General features: G+C 41.7%; 1 protein-coding gene across 3 annotated transcripts in view; it reads left to right on the top strand.

Annotated features, from left to right (window-relative positions):
- Positions 1-10,027: 10,027 nt before the first annotated feature.
- The window catches only part of LOC143651837 (mitogen-activated protein kinase kinase kinase 9-like), a 103,588-nt gene continuing 91,068 nt past the window's right edge, over positions 10,028-22,547 (top strand). For all 3 annotated transcript variants that reach the window (XM_077122660.1, XM_077122662.1, XM_077122661.1), the window contains exons 1-4: positions 10,028-10,579; positions 11,986-12,096; positions 18,054-18,154; positions 19,509-19,690. In XM_077122660.1, coding sequence (XP_076978775.1) covers positions 18,079-18,154; positions 19,509-19,690 — 258 coding nt within the window. In that variant the 5' untranslated portion in view covers positions 10,028-10,579; positions 11,986-12,096; positions 18,054-18,078. The remainder of the gene's footprint in view (positions 10,580-11,985; positions 12,097-18,053; positions 18,155-19,508; positions 19,691-22,547) is intronic.

The raw sequence follows: 22,547 nt of genomic DNA on the forward strand, positions 1-22,547 counted from the left end.
GAGCAATTCATGAAGAATAATCAGGAAGAGTAGAGGATGGATGAGCAGGAACAAAGAGCAGAGGCAGGAAAATGACTCACTTTATGATACTGTACTACCAAACTTGAAACATGCATCGACCCTGCTGCCGAAATGGCTGCTGTGGGACGAGATGGAGAAGGGGGCAGGCAGCTTAGCACACCAGTGTTCTCGAGCTGCCACAGTGAGGTGAGCTGAGCACTCTGTGTGTGTGGAGCTCACAACAGCCCCTCTACTCTACCTGGTTTTACAAATGGTGAAACTCAGGTCCAATGGGGTGAAGTTTCGCTGAAGGCCATGCAGCCGGTCAGTGGGGAGGCAATGGGGACTCTGAACCCAGGCAGATCCACCCTGGAACCCACACTATAAACCACCAGCCTCACTATGCACCAAAGAAAAACACATTAAGAGTCAATTTTCATACGCTAATGTCACTTTCAGCCTTAATTTAAGTCCTCTTAAAACTGGACAATGAACATACAAGAAACATTTACAATCAATATTTTGCATGAGTATTTAATAAAATCAGATTGGCATAATACTAAAATCATATTTAAAAAACTAGATCAAATATGATTTTTAGTAGCAAGTAAGCATAAACCAAAAAGGTGGCAAAGGAATGCCAATCAAAGAAATACTATTCTAGAACTCACTTTCCATGACAGCTGTGGTACCAAAAGCATATTAATTTTCACAATGAAGAGCTCCTCCCAGGCAGGGTAAGGGAACACTGGAGCCATGTGCTGGTCCTACGGCAGCTCTGCACAGAGTCTTCACTGGGGAGATGCCACATTCTAGCGCCTAAGGTGACGTGTGAGGGGCAGCCCATGGCGATGCCGAATATGAAACAGGGATGAGTAAATACCCTATCTTCAAAAAGCTCACAGAACAATGGTAGAGTGGGAAAAATAATTACAAAATACTGTGAAAATATACACAGTATATATAAATGCTATAAAATAATCATCGCAGAGGCAGGGCTTCTGCATCTGTGCTGTGCTGTTTCACACCTGCTCCCTCTCTATCTGCCGAGTTTAGGAATTTTTAAAAGAATGTCTCCTGTTTCCAGTCTTTAATGACTCCAATTATAGGACAGCCCTTTTGTTAAACCTCTTTTTGGCCACTGTCTTTTCATTCACTGCCAGGTTATGTCGTACTCTTAGTATCATTATTTGTATATGTATTATTTTATAGCATTGTGAAAGAGAAACGACAGTGCAAAGAGAAAAAAGCCAAGAAATAACAGAAGGAAATGGACGCCATGCAACTTCAAAGAGCAGCGCCTTGGTGGGACCACTCAGCACCGCACAGGAGGGCCCCTGTGCGCTGCGCACCTGAGCCGCACGTGAGTGCACAGGGCCATCCTCAGGTAATGCCACCTACTCTCCTGAAAGCCAACGCGAGAGGGCAGCAGAAGGCCCTGCTCTCAGACTCTCCCTGGGGGCTGCACGAGCTCCTCGGAGGGTCTCTGGAAGCCCTGCTGTCCCAGGGATCTACACCCCCAGGCCAGTCGAGCACAGCAACAGTGCCTCACCGCACATCCTCCCTTCTGGCCGAACGCTGCCCTGTAGGGCAGCAGTGACAGTAAAGAGGGCAGCTGTCCCCAGTGGGCTGCGGTTCCTAGACACCTGGCTATCTGCACCACTGCACGCCTGAAATGTGACACATGCACTGGAAACCTCTGCAGTTGTGGGAAATGCGATGCTATCAGATCACAGTCTCAGTATGTACTAACTGAATTCTTAAAGTTTTTAAAGATTATGCATCTCCTCAGAGAATCCTCTCGTCAATTCCTGTCAATGAGGGTGAAGACAAAGAAAGTAATGATATTTTTCCAACCTCTAAAGAAGTGATAAACTCGGTTTTCCAGCCTCGGATTGGGAGGCTGGAGTATACATAAAATGAGAAGTGACTGAAAACTCTGATATCTTGCACAGGTTCTAAAAATACAGTAATATGCTGCCAGGGTTGAAGAAGAAAATAAGGGTGATATTTCCCAAAAGACCAGTAATGAATGAAGCACACACTCTCCCCACTACCATTGCACTCTGCTGGAAGGGGCACTGTGACACAGGCCTGGCGCCCCCAGTGCCAGCAGGTCCCAGGCTGCCAGTTGCATGGGCCTCGCTCCCCGGTGGGGCACAGGGCACAGCATCAGGCCCTCCCTGTAGCCATGTCCTCGAGATGCGCAGTCTCAGGCTTGCTTACAAAGGACCCCTCCTTCTAAACACACTGCACCACCATGTTTCAGACCCACCACCCACCCGTGAGAACCCCGTGCTCTGAGTCAGGAGCATCCATGGAGGTTTGGCAACAAAAAGGCAGACGTTGGTCCTGCCAGGCTGGCTGAGCCACAACCTTCAGAGAAGAAACCCAGCTCATGTGCAGACACTGTGCGTGTGTTTTGTTTTTTCAGCTCCAGAAAAGATTCTAACACAGTCACAGGTGAGAAATGCTGACAACACTGGAGGCCTATGCATAATTAAGCATTATATATAAAAGATTCATAATGTAATTTTCAGACTTCCTTTCCTCAAATCTATAATTTGTGAATTCTCTTGATATCTCCTCACAGGTCTTACATTCCAATCTGCCACTCCTCTCTGAACTAGCTTCTAACCGAATCAACAGGCATAGCAAAAAATATTGTAACATCTTTACCAAAGTTTAATATCATGCAGGATATTCCATTTTGTATATTATGACTTATGAATATCTTTGCAATATAAAACCTTTGTCAGTAACAAAGTACACTGACAGAATCGGGAAACTATTCTGTGATTTCACCTACTCAACAAATATCAATTTAAAACCTCTTCTTAAAGATCATGTATTTTTTGCCTATAGAACAAAACTTAACCCAACGAACAACAGGTTAAGCCTAATTAAAATTAGTCCTAAGAGTCACCCCCAAGAGAACCTCTATTGTTGTTCAGATGTGGCCTCTCTCTCTCTCAGCCAACACAACACAACTCATTGCCCTCCCCCTCTCTATGTGGGACATGACTCCCAGGAGTGTGGACCTTCGTGGCAACGTGGGACAGAAATCCTAGAATGAGCTGGGACTCAGGATCAAGGGATTGAGAAATACTTCTCGACTGAAAGGGGGCAGAGAGAAATGAGACAAAATACAGTGTCAGTGGCTGAGAGATTCCAAACAGAGCTGAGACGTTATCCTGGAGGTTATTCTTATGCATTAAATAGATATCACCTTTTGAGTAAAGTGTAACAGAGAGGCTGGAGGGAAGTGCCTGAAAATGTAGACCTATGTTCCAATAGCCATGCTTCTTGAAGATGGTTGTATAAAGACAGAGCTTTTGCAATGTGACTGTGTGACTGTGAAAACCATGTGTCTGATGCTTCTTTTATCTACCTTATGGACAGATGAGTAAAACACATGGATTAAAAATAAATAAATAATAGGTGGAACAAAGATCAAAATAAATTTAGTAGACTGAAATGCTAGTGATCAATGAATGGGAGGGGTAAGGGGTATGGTATATATGAATGTTTTTTTCTGTTTTCTTTTTGTTGCCAACAAATGTTCTAAGAAACGATCATGATGATGAATACACAACTATGTGAGGAAAAAGAATGCTCATATTGTGTTGATTGATTCTATTAATAAATTTTTTAAATTAAAAAAACAGTCACACTTCATGGTTGTAACAGATTATACTTTGTTTTTGCTACTGATGCACAGTCTTAACATTCTGCTAGTCTACTCCCCTAGAACACTGTACTGCACTCTATTTCTACCGTGGAATTTAACAAAATGCTAAGAATAACTGAAAAATTCTTAGGTCAGCATTTAAAACTTCCTTAAGCAGAACTCTATTCTAACATTTACAATAAATGCCCAATAGTGTTTGAAAAACTATGTCAGTTAATTACTTCTTCTAATGTGACTGAAGCAAGCATCTAAATGAAAAAGAAACCGTGGCATGTACACCAATAACTAATTAGAGTAGTAAATGGGATGAACTAAGTTGAATCAAATTTTTATCCCAGCATCCATTCTCAGACGCCTAACGGTTATTTTCTCAAGTACAGCAAAGTGAATCATAAAGGAAAATAAAGCATTATGAAAAATATGGTACGAAGCCTAAATAGACGGAAAAATGTGTTTCAACACTATTTTCCCTTGTCAAAAGACAAAAAGAAAACTCAAAGGAAAAGCTCTCAGCAGGAAGCACTGCTGCAGCCGAGGCCACGGCTGCAGAGCCCTGTGGGAGGCAGGGGCACCGCTCCTGAGGACACAAGGCGCACTTCCAAGAGGCCATGGGCGGGGTCGCCATGCACCAGGAGCCTCAGCAGGGAGCCAACCCACACAAGTTCCAGAAGGCACTTATTTTGAAAGGAAAACAGGATCAAAAACTATTTTTAAAAATCCCTAATTTTAAGAAGGATAAAAAAACACAAAGCATTATTTCACTATAACAAGCACACAATTTCTAGGAATATTTATGTGTTTACAGAGAACATAGTGTATTAAGTAAACCTAAAGTTTTAAATAAAGATTACTGTAAAACCCAAAAAGTTATTTTCTATTTAAAACACACTGTATTCTCCCTCATTTAGGAGGCTCTAAATTATTCTGGATTGATGCATTTTTGCATCATGGCACCAATAAATCCGATGCCATAAGCTCCCCACGTCACCACCCTCATCGTCTGCCTGTAAAACAACTTCCAAAAGGACTAATTGGGGGCCCAGAGAACAGAATCAAGAGGAAATTAGTCTTGTTCACTGAATAAAGTCATACCCATATCTGCTGATACTGAAAAACGATGCAAAGATGGACAACTATATTTTTTTCCTAGAAGTTTAAAAGACAACACTTGCCATGAAGTTATGCTACGCCTATCTGCCCAGAAGGGGCATGCGATAATCTAATTCCAAAGCAGACACCGTGCACATGGATTCGGCATTAAAGAGCCTGATGAGTTGTTTTTACCCATACAATTCATTTTTCAACTGTTTTTGTTCCATAAGTGAAAATGAGGTGGTTGTGTTTTTACCAAAATGTTCGCACATCTATGAAGTCACAATATTAAAAAAACAAATGCTCACTTTCACTTTTATCTTTAAAGATATCTATTGCATCAATCAAAATCATTAAGGAAAACATACAAATGCAAACTATTTTAAATAAAATAGGAAGTATAGGTCTCCAACAAGCTGATTGCTAAATTAATAGGTGTATCATCATGGAATAGACCCAAAGGTGCCTAATTAAGCACTTTCATTAACGTACTCATTATAATTCACCAGAAAGATATTGCTTCTTTCACAGGATCAAAAAGTACCCATGATGATAATCTGCCTTGGTACACAGGGGCTGCACTTGTGGAGCCTCTGACTTGGATAATGCAGGCAACAGTCAGAAAGCAAAGGGGTCAAAAAGGTGAAGATGCAGCCAACTCAATGGGAGAAAATATTTGAAAACCGTGTATCAGATAAAGGCTTGATATCCTGTGTAAGTAAAGAAAACATTCCACTCAACAAGAAAAGAACAAACAATCCAATTATAAAATAGGCAAAGAAGCAGTTGACCGACCGTGTTTTTCAAATACTGTTGGACATTTACTGTAAAATGACAGAATTCCAGTTAAGGAAGTTTCAAAGAAGACTGAGAGCAGTGGCACAGACAGATATTTGCACACTGATGTTCACAGCAGCATTATTCACAACTGTCAAAAGATAGAAACCATCCAAGTGTCCATCTACAGAGGAGTGGATGAACAAAATGTGGTACATACACATGATGGAATATTATGCAGCATAAGACAAAATGAGGTCCTGAAGCATATGACAACTTAGATGAACATTGAAGGCATAATGCTGAGTGAAATAAGCCATGCACAAAAGGATAGATACCTTATTATTCCACAATTACGACACCGGTAAAGATAAACTCAGAGGTTTATAATATAGAATATAGGGGACCTAGAGATACACGGAAGCTAGAGATGGGTGAATGGTCAGCTAATGAGGCTGAACTTAAATGTAAGGAACAGACAGAACCGAAGGCAGTTCATTAGTGGGTCTGTAAGTAATACTGCCATATTGAAGGTGAACATGATCGAAACGGGTTGTATAGAGCCATGTATTCTAGTGATGAACACTATACATATAAATAAGTTCTTGTATTTACAATTGCAAAGAGATGGAAACAGCCAAAATCTCCATCAACAGAAGAGTGGCTAAACAAACTGTGGTATATACATACGATGGAATATTATGCAGCTTTAAGACAAGATAAACTTATGAACCATGTAATAACATGGATGGACCTAGAGAATATTACGCTGAGTGAATCCAGCCAAAAACTAAAGGACAAATACTGTATGGTCCCACTGATGTGAACGGACATTCGAGAATAAACTTGAAATATGTCATTGGTAACAGAGTTCAGCAGGAGTTAGAAACAGGGTAAGACAATGGGTAATTGAAGCTGAAGGGATACAGACTGTGCAACAGGACTAGATGCAAAAACTCAAAAATGGACAGCACAATAATACCTAATTGTAAAGTAATCATGTTAAAATACTGAATGAAGCTGCATCTGAGCTATAGGGTTTTTTTTTGTTTTTGTTTGCTTGTTGGTTTATTTGTTGTTGTTGTTTTTTACTATTATTACTACTTTTATTTCTTTTCTTTATATTAACATTTTATATCTTTTTCTGTTGTGTTGCTAGTTCCTCTAAACCGATGCAAATGTACTAAGAAACAATGATCATGCATCTATGTATGATGTTAAGAATTACTGAGTGCATATGTAGAATGGTATGATTTCTAAATGTTGTGCTAATTTCTTTTTTTTTTCTTTCCGTTAATAAAAAAATAAAAATAAAAATAAGTTCTTGCATGAACTACTTCAAAGGTATAAATCTCGTTCAAAGAAAAAATAACGTCCGAGTACAAGGAGAAAACAACTACTGCACACTGTGGTATATGTTTAACAGGAAGACATCACCAGTACCACAGCAATACCAGCGGTAAATAACTGGGGCGGGGGGGGAAGAGTTAAGGGGAGGTTTGGAAATTCTATCGGTGAGGGTATGTTTATCTGTTATTTTTCTCTTTAGAGCAATGAACACTGTCGAAGCTTGAGAGTGTTGATGATTATACAACTAAGTGAGATAATGTGAGAGATGGATTGTTGACAGTGGACATTATACATGATGCCCCATGGAGGGAGCTGGGCAAAAGATACACTGAGAAGTAGAATGGCGAACTCTGGTATGTATTTAGGATGGAATATCGTGCTCTTACAGAAAGGAATGAAGTCGTGAGGCAACCAACGAGGTGAATAAACCTTGGGGACATTATGTTCTACAAAATAAGCCAGAAAAAAAAAAGAATATTGTATGGTCTCTTATAGAAAATATTTATAAGAAAATTTGGGTGTGGATTTTAAGGTCTTATAGTAGTCACATTTAGTCAGGAGCTACAAATGTTATACCTAGATTTTGAGATGCTATGCTATATACGTAGAATCCAGTACCTCCCTGGAACTTCGGCTACCTGTGTGACACCTAAGACTCAGAGTTGGAGTTCTGTAGCTCGGAAAGTCAGCATTACTACATGCAACAACTGCTAAAGAAACTGAAAAAGAGATCAGGTTTGAATTAGAGATAAGAACGAAGCTGACCAGGTCAGGAGTAAGGTAGAGCAGAATATAGGGGTAAGGAGAGCACTGTATTCAGAACTTTACCAACTACATGATATCAAATGTCCAAAACCTAAATTTTCTGCAACACATAATCTAATTCAACATGTACAGACAGCTCATTTAAACAACCCAAGCACACAGAATCCAGAACGGTAATGAGGCCTTGTGATTCTGTACAGCTTAATATAATGCCAGATATATTTCAGAGTATGTTGACCAGATAAGTAAAATGTATTGGCAAAGTCCCTCGAGGAACGGGACATGAAAATATGGAACTATTAAGCTTTGCCATGAAGGAAACCCCTGATACTGTCTCAAACGTTAGGCACTCTTAAGTCAATAGGCAAAGCTCTTGATCTTGAGGCTTCCTCTTATGAAGCTCACGCACGTAGCAGCCATACAAAGCCTACCTATAGGTATGCCGAAGAGTTACCTCCAGAGCACCTCTTTGACTGCTCAGATGTGGCCCCTCTCTCTCTAGCCCAACATAACAAGTAAAATCATTACCTTTCCCTCTTCATAGGACATGACATCCAGCGGTGAAAGTCTCCCTGGGAAAATGGGACAGACTCCGAGAGATGAGTCTAACTCTGGCACCACAGGATCCACAATGCCTTCTGGATCAAAAGGGGATAAAGAAATGTAATCAAATAAGGTATCAGTGGCTAAGGGAGTTCAAGTAGAGTCAAGAGGCTGCTCTGGAGGCTACTCTTACACAAGCTTCAGCTAGATACTGCTAATTACCACGGTCTGCCAACCCCAACCAACACCATTCCTGTCAACCCTAAAGAATACCCACGGCTTTATCAGAGACTCTACACAAGCTTCACACACTAAGATACTTCTAGAAACCTACAAACTCCAGATGGTTCCTAGGCCAAGTAAGTCCTGAAACGCAGAGGAACCAGCCTCTCCAAGAACATCAACTAGTTCCATCCCCCTATCTTATATTGTGGATACCCCTTTGCAAATGAAAAGTTAGAATGGGCAGAGTCCAAATATCCCTAAAGATTGGGAGAAGGGTCAAAGGAGAAGGAGGTGTTACAACAGAGAATTTAGAATGTAACAAATGAGATGACTGCTAAATCACTATATTGCTATTTCTATTATGTCGCTAGTGTCTTGGAGCAGCTAGAAAACCAAAATTGTGGAACTGCAACCCATATCAAACTCTTGTTTGATAACTATTTCTTACAATGTACTTCCAAATATTCCTTATTGTATAAATGTTATATTCACAGTAAAAAAATATCATAAAAAATAAAAAGAAGGCAAAGGGGCCCACATAGGTGAGGCCCGCACCCCCTCCTCTTTAAGGTGCTTGGAGGAACTCAGAAGACCCCGCCAGACAGATGGGGCCCACACCCCCACGAGAAATATCTAAACCAACCACTACAGGGGACATTTGCACACCACGGCACCAACCTCCTTAACAAGCAACAATCACTGCACTAACTTCTTAACCCAACGTAATACAATTCAAATTTTCAGCCACTGATTGCACATTTTAGGAGAAAAGCCGCAATCAAGCATCCAGTTGGACAGGTTTGGCCTTTGGGTCAGCAATACTCATCAGACAGCGTTTCCAAAGGAAACTGAAGTCAGCGGGTTAAGCCAAAAACGCTCACAGGGAAGGCTTCCAGGCCACGCTGGCGGGTCAGGGCTGGCGAACAGGACCCTAACCCTGAGGCCCGGCCAGCAGGCCCCTTCCCAGGCCGGAGCCCAGCTCCCGGCTCCCTGCTCCTGACCCCGCTCCGCCGCCCCTCTCCTGCGCCCAGCCACCCCACTGCGCGCCCACCGTCCCATGCCGCGCCCGGCGCCCCACTCCCTGCACCACCGCCCCACTCCAGGCCCGGAGCCCCACTACCCACGTGCGCTACTCCCCGTGCCCCACCGCGTGTCCAGCGCTACACCCCGCTGGGTGCCCTGCTACTCCTCATGCTCCGCACCCGTTCCCGCTACCCCCCTCCCCCGCGCTCTGCCACCCTGCGCCGGCCCCGGCTCACCTTGCACAGCTGGAAGTGCTTGCCTGCAGCGTCTTGGCGATGTCTCCGGCTCGCGGCTCCCGTCCGGCTCCCGCTCCCGTCTGGCCTCCGCTCTTGGTCGCGGCCGCCCAGCTACATGCAAACGCCCGTGACCCCGGGCCAGGTCGGCCCGCCGCTAACTGGACCGCCGCGGCTCCCGGAGCGTCTGCAACGGATGCCAACACCCGCCAAGCCGCGACTGACGCCAATGGCCCTGACCCGCATGCGCATATCCAAGTTCGCCAGCCGGGGTCCTCTCGATGCGCTTGCGCACGCCTGGCTGCAAGCTCAGTGGGAACGTACACCATGCGCCTGCGCACGCCCGGAGGCCTGGTAGGTCGCGCCGCTCCTGCGCACACTGGCCGCCTGCTGCGTCGAGACCTGTTTGCCGCTCTGTTTCACATTGTGAGGGTCACAGCCGTTGGCGTCTGTTACGGTTTGGCTGGCGTTGGCACTCGTTGCTGACCCTCAGGGAGCCGCAGCGGTCCAGTCAGCGGTAGGCCGGCCTGGCTCGGGGTCCTGGGCATTTGCGTGGGTCCAGGTGGTGGCCACCGAGAGTGGAGGCCAGACAGGAGCCTGAGCCGGAGCGGGAGCGACGGGGGCGGTGGGGGGGGGGGCGCCCGCGCCCGCAGTCGTGGTGTTTCCTGTGCGGGTCGCGCGCACACCCTGGGGTCGCAGGAACCCTTCGGAGGGGGCTTCACCGAGAGCATGCCGAATTCAACATCAGGAAAGGCTGGACGGCCTGACTGCCCTATCGTCCTCGGCCGCGCTGCCGCCGCCATCGCCGACTGCCCACCTGGCAGCCACGAGCCGGAAACATCGCCAAGACGCTGCAGGCAAGCACTTCCAGCTGTGCAAGGTGAGCCGGGGCCGGCGCAGGGTGGCAGAGCGCGGGGGAGGGGGGTAGCGGGAACGGGTGCGGAGCATGAGGAGTAGCAGGAGCACCCAGCGGGGTGTAGCGCTGGACACGCGGTGGGGCACGGGGAGTAGCGCACGTGGGTAGTGGGGCTCCGGGCCTGGGAGTGGGGCGGTGGGTGCAGGGAGTGGGGCGCCGGGCGCGGCAGTGGGACGGTGGGCGCGGCAGTGGGGTGGCTGGGCGCAGGAGAGGGGCGGCGGAGCGGGGTCAGGGAGCAGGGAGCCGGGAGCTGGGCTCCGGCCTGGGAAGGGGCCTGCTGGCCGGGCCTCAGGGTTAGGGTCCTTGTTCGCCGAGCCCTGACCCCGCCAGCGTGGCCTGGAAGCCTTCCCTGTGAGCGTTTTTGGCTTAACCCGCTGACTTCAGTTTCCTTTGGAAACGCTGTCTGATGAGTATTGCTGACCCAAAGGCCAAACCTGTCCAACTGGATGCTTGATTGCGGCTTTTCTCCTAAAATGTGCAATCAGTGGCTGAAAATATTGAATTGTATTACGTTGGGTTAAGAAGTTAGTGCAGTGATTGTTGCTTGTTAAGGAGGTTGGTGCCGTGGTGTGCAAATGTCCCCTGTAGTGGTTGGTTTAGATATTTCTCCGTGGGGGTGTGGGCCCCATCTGTCTGGCGGGGTCTTCTGAGTTCCTCCAAGCACCTTAAAGAGGAGGGGGTGCGGGCCTCACCTATGTGGGCCCCTTTGCCTTCTTTTTATTTTTTATGATATTTTTTTACTGTGAATATAACATTTATACAATAAGGAATATATTTGGAAGTACATTGTAAGAAATAGTTATCAAACAAGAGTTTGATATGGGTTGCAGTTCCACAATTTTGGGTTTTCTAGCTGCTCCAAGACACTAGCGACATAATAGAAATAGCAATATAGTGATTTAGCAGTCATGCTCATTTGTTACATTCTAAATTCTCTGTTGTAACACCTCCTTCTCCTTTGACCCTTCTCCCAATCTTTAGGGATATTTGGACTCTGCCCATTCTAACTTTTTCATGTTGCAAAGGGGTATCCACAATATAAGATAGGGGGATGGAACTAGTTGATGTTCTTGGAGAGGCTGGTTCCTCTGCGTTTCAGGACTTACTTGGCCTAGGAACCATCTGGAGTTTGTAGGTTTCTAGAAGTATCTTAGTGTGTGAAGCTTGTGTAGAGTCTCTGATAAAGCCGTGGGTATTCTTTAGGGTTGACAGGAATGGTGTTGGTTGGGGTTGGCAGACCGTGGTAATTAGCAGTATCTAGCTGAAGCTTGTGTAAGAGTAGCCTCCAGAGCAGCCTCTTGACTCTACTTGAACTCCCTTAGCCACTGATACCTTATTTGATTACATTTCTTTATCCCCTTTTGATCCAGAAGGCATTGTGGATCCTGTGGTGCCAGAGTTAGACTCATCTCTCGGAGTCATGTCCCATTTTCCCAGGGAGACTTTCACCGCTGGATGTCATGTCCTATGAAGAGGGAAAGGTAATGATTTTACTTGTTATGTTGGGCTTAGAGAGAGAGGGGCCACATCTGAGCAGTCAAAGAGGTGCTCTGGAGGTAACTCTTCGGCATACCTATAGGTAGGCTTTGTATGGCTGCTACGTGCGTGAGCTTCATAAGAGGAAGCCTCAAGATCAAGAGCTTTGCCTATTGACTTAAGAGTGCCTAACGTTTGAGACAGTATCAGGGGTTTCCTTCATGGCAAAGCTTAATAGTTCCATATTTTCATGTCCCGTTCCTCGAGGGACTTTGCCAATACATTTTACTTATCTGGTCAACATACTCTGAAATATATCTGGCATTATATTAAGCTGTACAGAATCACAAGGCCTCATTACCGTTCTGGATTCTGTGTGCTTGGGTTGTTTAAATGAGCTGTCTGTACATGTTGAATTAGATTATGTGTTGCAGAAAATTTAGGTTTTGGACATTTGATATCATATAGTTGGTAAAGTTCTGAATACAGTGCTCTCCTTACCCCTATATTCTGCTCTACCTTACTCCTGACCTGGTCAGCTTCGTTCTTATCTCTAATTCAAACCTGATCTCTTTTTCAGTTTCTTTAGCAGTTGTTGCATGTAGTAATGCTGACTTTCCGAGCTACAGAACTCCAACTCTGAGTCTTAGGTGTCACACAGGTAGCCGAAGTTCCAGGGAGGTACTGGATTCTACGTATATAGCATAGCATCTCAAAATCTAGGTATAACATTTGTAGCTCCTGACTAAATGTGACTACTATAAGACCTTAAAATCCACACCCAAATTTTCTTATAAATATTTTCTATAAGAGACCATACAATATTCTTTTTTTTTCTGGCTTATTTTGTAGAACATAATGTCCCCAAGGTTTATTCACCTCGTTGGTTGCCTCACGACTTCATTCCTTTCTGTAAGAGCACGATATTCCATCCTAAATACATACCAGAGTTCGCCATTCTACTTCTCAGTGTATCTTTTGCCCAGCTCCCTCCATGGGGCATCATGTATAATGTCCACTGTCAACAATCCATCTCTCACATTATCTCACTTAGTTGTATAATCATCAACACTCTCAAGCTTCGACAGTGTTCATTGCTCTAAAGAGAAAAATAACAGATAAACATACCCTCACCGATAGAATTTCCAAACCTCCCCTTAACTCTTCCCCCCCCCCCCCCAGTTATTTACCGCTGGTATTGCTGTGGTACTGGTGATGTCTTCCTGTTAAACATATACCACAGTGTGCAGTAGTTGTTTTCTCCTTGTACTCGGACGTTATTTTTTCTTTGAACGAGATTTATACCTTTGAAGTAGTTCATGCAAGAACTTATTTTTATTTTTATTTTTTTATTAACGGAAAGAAAAAAAAAAGAAATTAGCACAACATTTAGAAATCATACCATTCTACATATGCACTCAGTAATTCTTAACATCATCACATAGATGCATGATCATTGTTTCTTAGTACATTTGCATCGGTTTAGAGGAACTAGCAACACAACAGAAAAAGATATAAAATGTTAATATAAAGAAAAGAAATAAAAGTAGTAATAATAGTAAAAAACAACAACAACAAATAAACCAACAAGCAAACAAAAACAAAAAAAAACCCTATAGCTCAGATGCAGCTTCATTCAGTATTTTAACATGATTACTTTACAATTAGGTATTATTGTGCTGTCCATTTTTGAGTTTTTGCATCTAGTCCTGTTGCACAGTCTGTATCCCTTCAGCTTCAATTACCCATTGTCTTACCCTGTTTCTAACTCCTGCTGAACTCTGTTACCAATGACATATTTCAAGTTTATTCTCGAATGTCCGTTCACATCAGTGGGACCATACAGTATTTGTCCTTTAGTTTTTGGCTGGATTCACTCAGCGTAATATTCTCTAGGTCCATCCATGTTATTACATGGTTCATAAGTTTATCTTGTCTTAAAGCTGCATAATATTCCATCGTATGTATATACCACAGTTTGTTTAGCCACTCTTCTGTTGATGGAGATTTTGGCTGTTTCCATCTCTTTGCAATTGTAAATACAAGAACTTATTTATATGTATAGTGTTCATCACTAGAATACATGGCTCTATACAACCCGTTTCGATCATGTTCACCTTCAATATGGCAGTATTACTTACAGACCCACTAATGAACTGCCTTCGGTTCTGTCTGTTCCTTACATTTAAGTTCAGCCTCATTAGCTGACCATTCACCCATCTCTAGCTTCCGTGTATCTCTAGGTCCCCTATATTCTATATTATAAACCTCTGAGTTTATCTTTACCGGTGTCATAATTGTGGAATAATAAGGTATCTATCCTTTTGTGCATGGCTTATTTCACTCAGCATTATGCCTTCAATGTTCATCTAAGTTGTCATATGCTTCAGGACCTCATTTTGTCTTATACTGCATAATATTCCATCATGTGTATGTACCACATTTTGTTCATCCACTCCTCTGTAGATGGACACTTGGATGGTTTCTATCTTTTGACAGTTGTGAATAATGCTGCTGTGAACATCAGTGTGCAAATATCTGTCTGTGCCACTGCTCTCAGTCTTCTTTGAAACTTCCTTAACTGGAATTCTGTCATTTTACAGTAAATGTCCAACAGTATTTGAAAAACACGGTCGGTCAACTGCTTCTTTGCCTATTTTATAATTGGATTGTTTGTTCTTTTCTTGTTGAGTGGAATGTTTTCTTTACTTACACAGGATATCAAGCCTTTATCTGATACACGGTTTTCAAATATTTTCTCCCATTGAGTTGGCTGCATCTTCACCTTTTTGACCCCTTTGCTTTCTGACTGTTGCCTGCATTATCCAAGTCAGAGGCTCCACAAGTGCAGCCCCTGTGTACCAAGGCAGATTATCATCATGGGTACTTTTTGATCCTGTGAAAGAAGCAATATCTTTCTGGTGAATTATAATGAGTACGTTAATGAAAGTGCTTAATTAGGCACCTTTGGGTCTATTCCATGATGATACACCTATTAATTTAGCAATCAGCTTGTTGGAGACCTATACTTCCTATTTTATTTAAAATAGTTTGCATTTGTATGTTTTCCTTAATGATTTTGATTGATGCAATAGATATCTTTAAAGATAAAAGTGAAAGTGAGCATTTGTTTTTTTAATATTGTGACTTCATAGATGTGCGAACATTTTGGTAAAAACACAACCACCTCATTTTCACTTATGGAACAAAAACAGTTGAAAAATGAATTGTATGGGTAAAAACAACTCATCAGGCTCTTTAATGCCGAATCCATGTGCACGGTGTCTGCTTTGGAATTAGATTATCGCATGCCCCTTCTGGGCAGATAGGCGTAGTGTAACTTCATGGCAAGTGTTGTCTTTTAAACTTCTAGGAAAAAAATATAGTTGTCCATCTTTGCATCGTTTTTCAGTATCAGCAGATATGGGTATGACTTTATTCAGTGAACAAGACTAATTTCCTCTTGATTCTGTTCTCTGGGCCCCCAATTAGTCCTTTTGGAAGTTGTTTTACAGGCAGACGATGAGGGTGGTGACATGGGGAGCTTATGGCATCGGATTTATTGGTGCCATGATGCAAAAATGCATCAATCCAGAATAATTTAGAGCCTCCTAAATGAGGGAGAATACAGTGTGTTTTAAATAGAAAATAACTTTTTGGGTTTTACAGTAATCTTTATTTAAAACTTTAGGTTTACTTAATACACTATGTTCTCTGTAAACACATAAATATTCCTAGAAATTGTGTGCTTGTTATAGTGAAATAATGCTTTGTGTTTTTTTATCCTTCTTAAAATTAGGGATTTTTAAAAATAGTTTTTGATCCTGTTTTCCTTTCAAAATAAGTGCCTTCTGGAACTTGTGTGGGTTGGCTCCCTGCTGAGGCTCCTGGTGCGCGGCGACCCCGCCCATGGCCTCTTGGAAGTGCGCCTTGTGTCCTCAGGAGCGGTGCCCCTGCCTCCCACAGGGCTCTGCAGCCGTGGCCTCGGCTGCAGCAGTGCTTCCTGCTGAGAGCTTTTCCTTTGAGTTTTCTTTTTGTCTTTTGACAAGGGAAAATAGTGTTGAAACACATTTTTCCGTCTATTTAGGCTTCGTACCATATTTTTCATAATGCTTTATTTTCCTTTATGATTCACTTTGCTGTACTTGAGAAAATAACCGTTAGGCGTCTGAGAATGGATGCTGGGATAAAAATTTGATTCAACTTAGTTCATCCCATTTACTACTCTAATTAGTTATTGGTGTACATGCCACGGTTTCTTTTTCATTTAGATGCTTGCTTCAGTCACATTAGAAGAAGTAATTAACTGACATAGTTTTTCAAACACTATTGGGCATTTATTGTAAATGTTAGAATAGAGTTCTGCTTAAGGAAGTTTTAAATGCTGACCTAAGAATTTTTCAGTTATTCTTAGCATTTTGTTAAATTCCACGGTAGAAGTAGAGTGCAGTACAGTGTTCTAGGGGAGTAGACTAGCAGAATGTTAAGACTGTGCGTCAGTAGCAAAAACAAAGTATAATCTGTTACAACCATGAAGTGTGACTGTTTTTTATTTAAAAATTTTATTAATAAAACCAATCAACACAATATGAGCATTCTTTTTCCTCACATAGTTGTGTATTCATCATCATGATCGTTTCTTAGAACATTTGTTGGCAACAAAAAGAAAACAGAAAAAAAACATTCATACATACCATACCCCTTACCCCTCCCATTCATTGATCACTAGCATTTCAGTCTACTAAATTTATTTTGATCTTTGTTCCACCTATTATTTATTTATTTTTAATCCATATGTTTTACTCATCTGTCCATAAGGTAGATAAAAGAAGCATCAGACACATGGTTTTCACAGTCACACAGTCACATTGCAAAAGCTCTGTCTTTATACAACCATCTTCAAGAAGCATGGCTGTTGGAACATAGGTCTACATTTTCAGGCACTTCCCTCCAGCCTCTCTGCTACACTGAACTGAAAAGGTGATATCTATTTAATGCATAAGAATAACCTCCAGGATAACGTCTCAGCTCTGTTTGGAATCTCTCAGGCACTGATGCTTTATTTTGTCTCATTTCTCTCTGCCCAGTCGAGAGTATTTTCTCAATCCCTTGATGCTGAGTCCCAGCTCATTCTAGGATTTCTGTCCCATTGCCACGAAGGTCCACACTCCTGGGGTCATGTCCCATGTAGAGAGGGGAGGGCAATGAGTTGTGTTGTGTTGGCTGAGAGAGAGAGAGGCCACATCTGAGCAACAAAAGAGGTTCTCTTGGGGGTGACTCTTAGGCCTAATTTTAAGTAGGCTTAACCTGTTGTTTGTGGGGTTAAGTTTTGTTCTACAGGCAAAAAATACATGATCTTCAAGAAGAGATTTTAAAATTGATATTTGTTGAGTAGGTCAAATCATAGAATGATTTCTCAATTCTGTCAGTGTACCTTGTTACTGACAAAGGTTTTATATTGCAAAGATATTCAGAAGTTGTAATATACAAAATGGAATGCCCTGCATGATATTAAACTTTGATAAAGATGTTAAGCTGTTCTGAGCTGTACCTGTTAATTCAGTTAGAAGCTAGTTCAGGGAGGAGTTGCAGATTGGAACATAAGACCTCTGAGAAGATACCAAGGGAATTCACAAATGATTGATTTGAAGAAAGGGAGTCTGAAAATTACATTATCAATCTTTTATATATAATGCTTAATTATATGTAGGCCTCCAGTGTTGTCAGCATTTCTCAAGTGTGAGTGTGCATTTACACACACACACACACACACACACACACACCCCTATATACCTAAACACTCATAAAGGTGTGCTCTTTAGAATTTGGGTAAGGCAGATGTTTCCCAGAACCAAATCTATTGGCAGCAGGTTTGAAATCTGGAAGGCTTTTGGGCATGTTTAGTAGTACTAATATCAGTTATGTGTGTTATATCTGAAGTCTATCTTGGCTCATTTCTCAGGGAGCTCTCATGAGTACCTTGGCTGATGACACCTTACATTTGTGGAATTTACGTCAAAAGAGATCTGCCATACTCCATTCACTTAAATTTTGCAGAGAAAGGTAAGAATTGCCTTGGTTATCCTCTTCTATTTTGAAATGTATTTTCTTTGAGTTTTATGCTTTGATTTTGCTTTGCAAGGTAAGGACTTGATGTGCAATATAACAAATAATTCAAAACTCCAGAGGATTTTCAGTAAAAAGCAAGTTTCCTTCCTTTTCAAACCCATCTTCTGCTCTAGAGGCAATCAAATAAATTTATTTTGTGTCCTTTTAGAAACACTCAAGCAAAAAATCTCTGCATATTATTCCCCCTTTTTCTTTTTTTGTACAAAAAGAACGTTCTGTTTCTCGAATTCACCACTTAATATATGTGATAGATTGATTGATATTGGCACATTTGAAACTTCCATGATCATTTAAAAACTTACTGGTATTCCATTCTGTAGAAGTGCCATAAATTACTCATTCACCCCATCAGTGGTATTTTCCCATGTTTTATCGTCCTCTTAAGGTTTCATTTTTTTGTGTATCATTTTTTGATCTTTCTGGACTCATTTTAGCATGAAGGAAGAGTGAGGATGCAGACACCATTGCTTCAGCCTGGGAGATGCATTTATTATGATAAAAACTATATGCTTCCCACTCTGCCTTTGAATTTCTAAAGTTGATTTGTTTGCCTCAAGAACTACTTGCTTTCCAGCTCATTATTTCTTTATTAAAGTATAGAATTATCATGGAAACTCTCTGATAATACAGTTGGAATAAGGGACCAGGAGAGCTCTCCACTGGAGGTGGGAAAAGGGGCTACAAAAAGTTTTCCCCTAGACCTGGGGGAAAGGCCGAGGGGCCTGTTCCAATAGAGCTGGGGGAGGGGCCGAGGGTGCTGCTTCAGTGGAGCTGGGGTGGGGGCCATGGGGCTTACTCCAGTGGAGCTGGGGGAGGGGAAACAGGACCTGCTCAGTAACAGTAAGATGTTTTTATTTATTTATTTATTTATTTATTTATTTATTTAAATGTTTTAAACACAGTTTTATTGACATATAATCATCCAAAGTGTACAGTCAGTGGTTCACAGTATTGTCATACATTCATCACCACAATCAGTTTTTGAACATTTGTATTACTCCAAAATGAAATTTAATTGTAATAACATATTCTATGTATTCTGTATAACCCAGTATATCTAAGGCATTATCATTTCAATATGTAATCAATATAAAATTATGAACAAGATACTTTGCATTATTTATTTTGTACAATATCTTCAAATTTTGTTGCATGTGTTACCCTTACAGTACAAATCAGTTTGGACCAGCCCCATTTCAAATCCCCAGTGGCCATACATGACTGGTGGCTACCACATTTTACAGCACAATTTTAAAATATTTGCTTTCTCCCTTCATTAATAACCTAGGTTATCCTATCTTTGGTGTTCCAACTGTTCTGTCTGATATTCCTGCCCTCCGGATTCGTTGTATCAGTGATAGGACTAATTATGGTGAAGAGGGCAATGCTTACTCATTACTGCATCCTACCGTCTTCAACCAGAAAGGAGTATTTGAAAGAGACTTCTTCAAGACCAGATCAGAGGAAGAGGTACAGTTTATTATTTGAAAAGAGTTGAAAGAAATATTTACTTCACCCAAACGCACAAAAATTGAAATATTTATTTATCAATGACTAGAATTTTAGGCTTTGCAAAACTTGAGCTGTTTTTTTTTACAGATGTCATCGGGACTGCGAAAATATAGCATTCTTGTTGAACACTGTTCAATTTGGTGTGAGATTTTGGTACAATTCTTGAAGTACAATTTATTCTATGGTAGAAAGGATATTTCATGTCATATTCTCAATATGGCATATGTGTGAAAAGGAAAACGTTTTCCTGGACATTATTCTAAGTTAAGAAAAGGAAAGTGGTCTGATCCCTTCCTAATATAATATCCTTATGATTTTGGACCTCAGAAACCAAAAAGTCAGCATGAGGAAGGCTACTTTCCCACCCTCTCTATGTACTGTTACCATATGTCTTAGATTATCTGGAACAAGCACTGACTTAAAATATTATGACCTATTCTCACACCATGTCTTCTTTGTTTTGACTCAGAAAACATGATCCCAGTATTCCCAGTGACCACTAGGAGCCACCAGCTAGGTCAGCACTGGCATGCTGACGGCCAAAGATTAATAGCAGTGCTTGGTCAGAGCAGCCATGGAAAGCATGAAAAGCAACTGCTTTGTCAGAACCTTTATATCAATAGCTAGAAATGATATGCAGAGGTTGCAGATGTGGTTCAAGTCAGTCTTGGACCTTAATGGCTTGAAATCTTACTATATACTAACCTAATTAGTATCAGGTTCATTCCACACTTTATTCCAGCTGAGACAGGAGAAGGGAAGGGGAAACTCAGAGGCTGATGCTTGCTGGCTGCCCACCCACCCCCGCCCCCCCCAAAAGAAACTCAGTATCCTTCCCAGGGTATCAGAGAAGAGACACCCTAGACTGTATTTACACTTCCCTTCGTCACTCTAAAGGCTTAAGAAATAGAACTGCATTTCCAAAAGAAACAAAAATTTCCTGCTTGTTTCATGATGCCTAAAATTCTTTTAACTGGAAGTCTTCCTTTATCTTACAAATCTAGATTAAAAAGTAAGAAGTCGAAGGCCAGGTTGGGTGATGATGCTAACTGTAAATGGGTGGGTTTCAGTTAAAGTAGTAGCTAATAAACCCCTGGTGAGACTCTGTGACAGGAGGCTGAACCGGGGGGGCGTGCCTCCTGAGGACTGAGAAAGCAGGTGGGGAAGGTCTGGGATGCTAAAGACTGACGTGGACCACTTGATGAGTTCACAGTGGGAAGCAGTCTCTACCTACCTCTGCGTGGGGAAAACATAGAAGCTATGCACAGGGGTATTGAGGTGTTTTTGATGTATAGCTGCAGTTGCTGACGTTCTGCTTCTCTGAATTTCAGGTGTATTTGCCTACAATGCTAATTTTCCACAAGGGTGCATCATTTCTAGTAGACCTTTTAATTCTTGTTGAAGTTCTATTCAGTGGCTGTATTCTGCAACTATTCTGTTTCTTTGTCTTTCCTGTTCATTGTCTAACCTTTCTTTTCGTTTTCCTCCTTGATTTGCTCTGTGTGCTTCATAGGAAATGATTTTCCTTTTTTTTTTAATTTTATGTTTTTAAATACCAAAAAATACCAAGCCAATGCAAACATTCCTATTTTGATCATTCTGTTCTAAATATATAATCAGTAACTCACAATATCATCACATAATTGCATATTCATCATCATGATCATTTCTTGAAACATTTCATCTATTCAGAAAAAGAAATAAAATGAAAACAGAAACAAAATTTATAATGCCATACCCCTTACCCCTCCCCTTCATTGATCACTAGCATTTCAAACTAGACTTATTTTAACATTTATTCCCCCTGTTATTTATTTTTATTCCATATGTTCTACTCCTCTGTTGACAAGGTAGATAAAAGGAGCATCAGACATAAGGTTTTCATAATGACACAGTCACATTGTGAAAGCTATATCATTATACAATCATCTTCAAGAACCATGGCTACTGGAACACAGCTCTACATTTTCAGGCAGTTCCCTCCAGCCTCTCCATTACATCTTGAATAACAAGGTGATATCTACTTAATGCGTAAGAATAACCTCCAGGATAACCTCTCAACTCTGTTTGGAGTCTCTCAGCCATTGACACTTTGTCTCATTTCACTCTTCCCCCTTTTGGTCGAGAAGGTTTTCTCAATCCCTTGATGCTGAGTCTCATCTCATTCTAGGGTTTTTCTCAATTCCGTGATGCTGAGTCTCAGCTCATTCTAGGATTTCTGTTCCACATTGCCAGAAGGTCCACACCCCTGGGAGTCATGTCCCACGTAGACAGGGGGAGGGTGGTGAGTTTGCTTGTTGTGTTGGCTGGAGAGAGAGAGGCCACATCTGAGCAACAGAAGAGGTTTTCGTGGGGGTGACTCTTAGGCCTAATTTTAAGTAGGCATGACTTATCCTTTGTGGGGTTAAGTTTCATATGAACAAACCCCCAAACTAGTGGCTCAGCCTGTAGCTTTGGTTATCCAGACTGCTTGTGAGAATATCAAGAATTCAACTTGGGGAAGTTGAATTTTCCCCCGTTCTCACCATTCCCCAAAGTGGACGTTCCAAATACTTTTTTATTCACTGTTCAAATGACTTGGGATTTATCAGGGCATCACTCTGGACTAACCAACAAAATCTCCTGTCCTTCTCAAGGTTCCATGTACTTATGGTGTTCAATTAAGCTGTCTACATAAGTTATATTAGGAAATGCAGTAGTCAAAGTATAAGTTTTGTACCAAATGAACATTTTTTTTTGCTTTAGTCTCACACATAATTTGAAATTTTTAAATATTAATTACCTTCTATTTTCAGCACCCTGCAGTAATGACATT

Source organism: Tamandua tetradactyla, chromosome 12, assembly GCF_023851605.1.
Source record: "Tamandua tetradactyla isolate mTamTet1 chromosome 12, mTamTet1.pri, whole genome shotgun sequence".
NCBI lineage: Eukaryota > Metazoa > Chordata > Mammalia > Pilosa > Myrmecophagidae > Tamandua > Tamandua tetradactyla.